The following is an 8,267-nucleotide window of genomic DNA, read 5'->3' as shown; positions in this document are numbered from 1 at the left end:
AATGACACCGTGGCACGTGACATCTCGGAACAACTAGGTGACACCTGAAACCACTTTGGCAACAACTTGCCTTAGCCAAGTTGATGGTGTCCCACCACAGGCGCGGCCTGGCATTGGCGTGACCTGGCGGCTTGGCCCTGGCACGAGCTGGCAGCCTGGCCCAGGCGCGACCTGGCAGCCTGGCCTAGGCGCTGACCTGACGACCTGCGAGATGTGCTCGCTGACAAATTTGATATGCATATCCTAACACTCCCACGATCTTTGGAAGTTGGCCCACGCGTCGAACGATCTAGAGGGTGGTCAATGTGCATGGCGGTTACCTTCAGGAATCTCGGACCAGTTAGACACGACATCCCGGAGATTTCGGGGGCGGTACGTGAGCAAGGCCTATATAAAGGCACCAACCCCAATGACAGCAAGTGAGCAAGCAAGCAAGTAAGCAAGTTCTAGCTCTCAGACATTTGTGTTTTTTAGCTCGCAGTCTACTATGAGAGTACTGACTTAAGCATCAGAGTGATCTCGTCGGGTTAGCCACCTTGGGTCCTCTAACATTTGGTTCCTTGCAGGTCTTTAAAAAGCAACAAAGCTCGTCAATTCAGCTCGCCACCTGATCAGCCCAGTACCTCACAGGTAGCTCGGCACCTCACAGGCAACCGTACATCTGGTCAGCTCGGCGCCTCACAGGCAACTCGGCACCTCACGGGTAGCTCAAAACCTCACAGGCAGCTCGGCACCTAGGTAACTGCACTTCGGCCACTGTGGTTCAATAAATTATCACTCAAAATTCAATATTGTAAGAAGATTCTTTTCATTAGTATCAAGATATTAATTCCTATTTTCCCTTCTATTGAAACTTTTCATGTGCTATAAAATATGACATGCTGTGACAAAATTATTCTAGCTATGATCTCGTACGAGAGACACTCATTAGATCAATGGGTCTAAATTCTAAAATGGTTTGTCTTCTAAATCCTACAAACGAAACCCTCCCATTTTCCAATCATGGCGCTCTGCAACTCAAGCAATTCCCACTTCCATTATTCAAACAGATTTCATTCACCACTTATTTCTCCATTTCCTTGTCTATCGCTTGTCCATTCGCAAGTCGTAACCGACTCCATTTGTTTATCGTAGGAGCCTATGTCAACTTTGTAACTAATTCCCACCCTTATCTCTCGCGTCTCGCCTATTCCGCCTTTAAATTCCCCAACACCATTGTGGATGCTTGTGTGGCCTTCCCTCGTCGTCCTCCCACCGGACGGCGAGTGGGCTTCACCGGCACCACCAACACTACTTCCACTTCCACCTCCACCTCCACCACTTAGCTCAGCAACCACCAGAAACAGAAACCATAACCCCCGTCCCGTCCCGTCCCGATATGTCTGAGACCGATCTGGTCCCTTTCCAACTCCTCGAGATCAATGTCATCTCTGCCCAAGACCTGGCCCCAATAACCCGTTCCATGCACACCTACGCGGTTGCTTGGGTCGACCCTGAACGAAAGCTCTCAACCTGCGTCGACACCCACGGCCACGTCGACCCCACATGGAACGACAAGTTCGTCTTCCGCGTTGATGACGAGTTCCTCCACTCCGATACCTCCGCCGTTATGATCAAGATCTATGCTCTCCGTCCCTTCCGCGACGTCCATGTCGGAACTGTCCGTGTCCTCGTCGGCAATCTTTTCCCTCTGTCATCCCTCCGATCCCACCAGCGCTCCGGGATGCGCTTCGTCGCTCTCCAGGTCCGTCGTCCTTCGGGTCGTCCACAGGGCATCCTTAACATCGGCGCTGCCCTGCTCGACAAATCCATGAGAAGCATGCCGCTATACTCGCAACCCAACTCCTCCGCCCTTGGATACCGTCATCTGATGGGTGAAGACATACGTTCTCCATATCGCCACTACCTCTCACGGCAGAAGTTCCAGCACAGCCTCTCCAGTATCAGTAGAGAGCAAATCATCAAACCCATCAACGACAACATGTCCGAAAAGGCCGTCTCTGTCGTCAAGGTCCCCGATCTCGTGATCGCAATCCCACCTAAGGTAAGAGTATCAGACGAGTCGGTCTATTCGGAATCCGATGTGTGTCCAACACCCTCGGTTAGGGAAGCTTCTATAGCAGCAGCTGATTATTTTCCGGCGCCGGAGACGGAAAACTATGCACCAGAACATTGGAACGACGATGATAGCAGCGTGGAAGGGTTGAGTTCGAAGCTTGAGAGGTGGCGTGCGGAGCTTCCGCCAACATTTCATCGGGGCGGGTACGGGTCATTGAAACCACGAAGCAGCAGACATGCGAGGAGGCATAGTGATGGTGATGTCGGAGAAGAAGAAGAAGAAGAATTGAGTGGGTTCGGGTCCTTCGAACCGCCAAGCAGCAATAGCAAACATGCGAGGAGGCATACTGATGGTGGAGAAGTATTGGGTGGGTTCGGGTTCGGGTCGTTCGAATCGCCAAGCAAAAGTAGCGAAGATTCGAGGAGGCATTCTGATGGTGGAGGAGGATTGCTCTCGTGCTTCGGCGGAACATATGGGTGTCAGTGCTCTATCTTTTGTGGGGCCAGCCCTCTCAAGAAGAAGATGAACAGGGAGAAGGTTCCTCTGAGCAGCCCGTCTCATTCTAACGTGAGCCGGTAGTGTGTTATAGCTTCAGCTGATTTAGTAGAGGAAATGGAGCCATGGTTTGCGGTTTGCGGAGGGTAGGAGACTAGAAGAGAAGCGAGAAGAATTTGCTACCCCTGTTGGCTGTTGCCTGTTGGTGTAGCCTTGTGCTGAAACCGTGAAATGGATCCAATGACGAAGTTCCACGTATCGAATTCGTATGTATAGTTGAGGTGCAAATGTTCAATACAATACGATACATCAAAAGCCGTGATTTCACGGTTTTAATCCAAGGCTACGCCAAGGGGCGTAGGAGGTTTCAATTCTGTAAGTGGATTTGGGACAGGTTTGGTTAATATGCGCGGTCGGGTGGTTGCTCTGGTAATGGTGGTGCTCTGAGTGTGGATTAGAAATCTCACCTTTTTTTTATTTTATTTCTTTTATTCTTTTCTTTATCTGTTTTTCATTTTGGGTGTAAGAGAAAAGAAAAAAGAAATAAAAAGAGAAAGGAGTGATTAATATTGAATAAACAAAACAGCAGTGTAGATTAATACTATTTTTAACTAATTGACCCAAATAATGTGGTTGGGATGGTGGACGGGTGGTGATCATGGGCCCGGCCGGGTTCCAAGTATGTTTATAACTTGGGCCCAACCCCGGCCTTGAAATGATCACCCTTCGGCAGGGGTTAGGGGTGCATTCCGGTTGAAAATTTGAATAGGTCTGATTAGAAAAGCTGGGCTTGACAGAATGTAAAATTAAATTTTCAACTCGGGTACACTGTTAGTAGGGAGCAAATTGGGCTTGTTCGGGTTGAAAATTTGTTAAAATTTGAATGGACCTGACCTAAAAGCCCAAATCCGATACAATGTAAAATTTTCAAATCCTGTCTCTCTTTGTGGAGAATGTTCTTAAAATGCGTTTGACTTAATACCAATCAATCAGAGAGGGCAAGGGAGGATTGTTCAAAGCCCTTCTTATATTATGTATTTCCGGCCGGCAGCAGCATATTGGTTTGCTCTTTTAAAACCACTTCTATTAAAAAAAGTCCCACTATGATATGGGGAAAACTTATTACCAATCAAGTGGAACATAAAAATGGTAACCAATTATTAGTGTTGTAAGATTCAAATCGGATTGGATGGTTGAACCAGTGGTTCATGACCTTTTAAGTGGTAAAATTAAAACTGGTGACTCTATGAGCATTCTAGTTTTATGTCAGGTCCGAGTCACCACTCTAACCTGCAAGCTCATTTGGTATTTGCTGCCCTCACTCTTGCTAGCTATATAATCAATCACGACTCACGAGTGAATGTGCTAATATTCTGTGTATGAACTCAGGCATCTTCACTTGATTGATTACAGCAAGTGATACGCAGCCATGTGAGCATGTTACTACAATTGACAACGTTTGATATATACCTTTGATTACACTTTTCTAGGCAGAGATTTTAAATTTCAAGAATCTTTTCTTTCCCTCCTTTTGTTTTAGATTTGTCTTTTATCTTTTTCCCTTCTTTTGCATGTTGGAGACTTTTGTCCCACATTGTTTGGGAAAAGAGTTGGCTTAGAGTATATTATTAGGAGTTTAGGATTGCTCTCCCTATGGATAACGACTCATAGGAGGAGAGTAATATATATCTCAACATGCATGTGAGAGATGTTGAGGGTACTTTTCATACACCTGTGCACCAAGGCAGGCCAGGTCGGGACAAGGTGCGTGTGTGCGTGTATATGTGTGCTACATCGAAACATGTTTAAACTGTTTTGGAGAGACACTTCTCTCTGAAAGGACACATTTGTGTCCACTAGGGTCATTGAGAACACTATAAATAGAGTGGTGATCGACCCAATGTTATACACCAACTAATTTGAAGTTCTCTGTCTATATTCTTTCCTGAATATTCTCTTTTGTAGTTCGCGGAGGTCTGGTAAGTGAGTGCACGTCTAATAGTGGCCTATGGGTTATTTTATTTTGACGACTGATTTGCAATCACCTGGCTGCACCGTAGGGGAAAATGCAGTTTTAAGGAGAGTGACCAAGTGGCATGACTCAACCTCCCTTTCTCTGCAATTCTCAGTCCCATCGTCACAGTTATGCAACACTACCAAAGTTGATATGGAAATTGTTCACTGATAAATTTCATTTGTCCTATTTATTATCCAACATAATTTTATGGGAAAATTCCCGATTAGTGCCCTGTACTTTGTGCCTAGTGGCATTTTGGTCATCAAACTTTAAAATACGACAACTAAGTGACATTTGAAGAAGACACAAATTCCCTTCAAGTGTCATTTAATTTTATTTGTCAACCATCTAAACATTGACAAAAAAATTAAAAGTTCCAAATCCTTGCTTCTTCCATTTAAGAAAGTTGGGGTTATGTTTGAGTGGGCATTTTGGTGACCCCAACTTTCTTGAATAGAACAAGTAAGGATTTGGGACTATTAATTTTTTTGGTCAATATTTGCATAATTGATAAAGAAAATTAGATGACACTCAAAGGGCATTTGTATCTTTTTAAAATATCACTTAACGACAAGTACTGAATTGTCACATTTTGAAAATTTGGGTACTGAATTGTCTCATTTTAAAATTTGGGGACCAAAATGGCACTAGACGCAAAGTACAAGTACTAATCGGGAGTTTTCCCTAATTTTATTTGCATAGGAATTAAAATGAGTTTAATGCAAATTCTGATTTATCTTTGATTTAAATTTTATTTATTTATTTGCAAAGTAAATGAATCAAAATAAAACACAAAGCAAAGTAATGTTTAAAATTAAAACAATAAAGAATCAATAACATTGCATTTCAAATATATTTGCTCCACATTAAATCAAAATTTCAACTAATCATGTTAAAAACATCATAAAATGTATTTATTTTTCATTGATTCATATTTATGTGTGCTTGCCATTAAAAATTTTAACAACGTTAAAGATTCATCTCTAACGTGTCACTTTATCACTGGTTGAAATCAATTCTGCAGTGAAGATTAGAGGCAAGGTCTAGCTTCTTTGAGCCAAGCCCAAGGACAATGGGCTTTATTAGGGCTACAAAATTGTGTCGGTACTGGGCCAAATAATCATGTAGACGTTCCTGTAACTGTAACTTTAACCTGCTGGAGTTACATTGCATGATTGAACCATTGTCCGAGACTGGTCTATTTGGATTAAGCCCGGTTTATGTATAAAGATGCACAAAATATGTCTACATTTTTACATATACAACACTTACAGAAGACTGGATTGGGGTCTAAACAATCAAATCGGGTGGTTAATTGGGAAACAATTTAGTTTTTTGTCTGGTCCGATCCGGCGACATTTGTTAAACTAATCAATTGAATTTTTTGTTATTAGGTCATTTTCTTTAGTAAATTCAGTTTTTGGATCATCCTGTTAGGCCTAGTTGTGTTTTGGGTCAGATATGCCCAACAAAGCTGAGCCTTAGAGAGAGAGAGAATTGGGCCCAGAACTGTTTCTCAATTATTTAGTCACACTTTTGTCCATTGTTGATGAAAAACGCCCGGGTGTGGGTGTGGGCCTCCGAAAAGTTAAAAGCTTATGGTCCGCTCCAAAACTATCCCTTACACAAGGCCTTCTTTGTTTGCAAGGACACGAATGACATTGACATGGATAGGCAATTGTACAGTGAAGGGTCGTCCACAGCACCAAATTTAATTGGTTGGTGACAAATGGGTGAATCTGCCTTAAAAAAAAAGGTAAATTATAAAGACCCCCCCGTATTATGGGGTTTGTGACAAAAACCCCCTGTACTTTGTTTGGTGATAAAGATTCCTCTGTACTATGACCGTGAGACAAAGGTCCCTTTCCGTGATTCCTTCCGTCCAAAAAATGAAAAATTTGCCGTTATAATATTTTTTATCCCTATACTACCCTTGTAAGCCTCTTCGTCTTTTATACGTTTTCTCACCTTATTTCTCCCTTGCGATTATTATCATCATGTCATAGGAACCCATCTTTCCTCCCGGCGGCCACCAACACCCCGTCGAACACCAGCGCCTGCCTAACCATCGACAATGCCGAGTTCCTCATACTCGTCGGGAGCAACTCCAGTGTGTATATCAGCAACGCGCTGAACATCGTGCACACGCTAAATAAGCTCACCAGCTCCACCGCCACTTGCAATTCCTGCCGTGACTCACCCACCACCACGCACATTATACTGCAAATCCCACTTATAGTCGTGAACACCAGCAGCCAACTTCTCCTGTTCACTTTTCTGATAAGAAAGAACGTCAGCAATGACGATGGCAGCTCTGATAATGCGTTGAAGGTGAACGCTCAAGTAGAGACTGAAGGCCAGGTTTCTGACCCCCAAAGGCATCCCGTAGTACACCATCCGATGCCAAAACCGACGGTCATCGCTGCCATTAACCGTCGAAAGGCCCATTTTTTCTCGACCAATGCCTTGATAGCAGAGTAGAGATTACCGGCGAACGTCTCCGGTACAATGGATATGCCGGAGAAGCTCACGCTTAACCTGAAGCTACTTTGATTCCTCGTGGTTATGGTTCTTAATGTCTTGATTGCTTCGTCTTTGCGTTCTTTCACCAGGAGCCATCTCGGTGATTCGCGCACTGCAAGGTGGATGATTATACAATAAAGATGGCTGGCACGGACATCCACAGATAGAGGGTCCGCCATGAAGACTCTCGGTTGATGTAAGCCATGGCCGGTAACGACAAGAAAATAAATATGAATAAGAAGAATCCGATGATACCCACCTTGCCTCGCCACCGTTTTCCGATGATTTCCGTCGAGAGGACGAGCGCACAAGTTCAGATCGTAGCGCGACCGAACCCGCTAACGAATCTCAAGGCGACGTAGACCCCAAATATTGGGAGAAAAGGCCATTTAAGTAGAAGTTACAGACATCATTAGAAATGAGAGGACGAGCATGTTCTTGCGACCGAGAAACGAGTCCACCAGCGAGGCAGCCCACGAAGAATGACGACGCCGGTAACCCGGCGATGATGGGGCTGGCGCAGGTGAGGTTCCATTCCGACTGGACGGATGTCCGTGACGGCTTATCCCAGGCCCATGCATCCTTGGGAAGTAAACAGAGGTTGGTGGAAGAGTTGCAGGAGGGGTCGTCTTGGCGAGAGCATTGCCAGGTGAGCTCGGCGTCGGTGAAGACGCTGATGAAGGTCTGCTAGGTGATGGCTTGTAGGAGCTGAGCCCACCCGAAACTTCCTGTACACCGTTCGATGGTGTCGTCTAGAGAGGGAACATGCTTCTCGAGTTGTGGGTGATCGTTCATATGTAGGTATTCGTCTGAGGTGGCTACATTACTGGGTCCCACATCATATGTAGGTGTTCATTCATGGTGGGACCAAGACAAGGAGCAAGATGTGTCCAATCCTTACTCCGATAATCCATGTCCGAGATGGAGTTGTACACTGCATTCATTCAAAGATTCCCACTTTTGAACTCAAAAGTTCTGGAGATAGAGATGAAAAAGATGGTCCCACATGAAGCAAAGCCGTTGATAGTGGGTGGGTGTCTATTTCCGCTAAATTGAAAATGTTAATTCGACTTTTGAAGGGTATTTTCGTCAAATAACACTTTCTGTTTATCGAGTTAACGGAGAAGGGGAGCTTTGTCATGGTTATAGTACATGGGTCTTTGTCATAGACCA

The 8,267-nt window shown here is 44.6% G+C and overlaps 1 protein-coding gene and 1 pseudogene across 1 annotated transcript; one reads left to right on the top strand and one right to left on the bottom strand.

Annotated features, from left to right (window-relative positions):
- The first annotated feature begins 1,193 nt into the window (after positions 1-1,193).
- On the top strand, positions 1,194-3,137 carry LOC148878676 (uncharacterized). Its single transcript, XM_088958428.1, has one exon. The coding sequence runs from the start codon at positions 1,379-1,381 to the stop codon at positions 2,636-2,638; it is 1,260 nt and encodes a 419-aa protein (XP_088814554.1). The 5' UTR covers positions 1,194-1,378; the 3' UTR covers positions 2,639-3,137.
- A 2,931-nt stretch (positions 3,138-6,068) lies between these two features.
- On the bottom strand, positions 6,069-7,979 carry LOC148878675 (organic cation/carnitine transporter 3 pseudogene; annotated as a pseudogene).
- Between the last annotated feature and the right edge of the window lie 288 nt (positions 7,980-8,267).

Source organism: Nelumbo lutea, chromosome 1 (assembly GCF_056320005.1).
Source record: "Nelumbo lutea isolate HS-2025 chromosome 1, American lotus-T2T, whole genome shotgun sequence".
NCBI classification, from domain to species: domain Eukaryota; kingdom Viridiplantae; phylum Streptophyta; class Magnoliopsida; order Proteales; family Nelumbonaceae; genus Nelumbo; species Nelumbo lutea.
The sequence above is the reverse complement of the archived record's forward strand: the minus strand, read 5'-3'. Positions and strand labels throughout refer to the sequence as shown.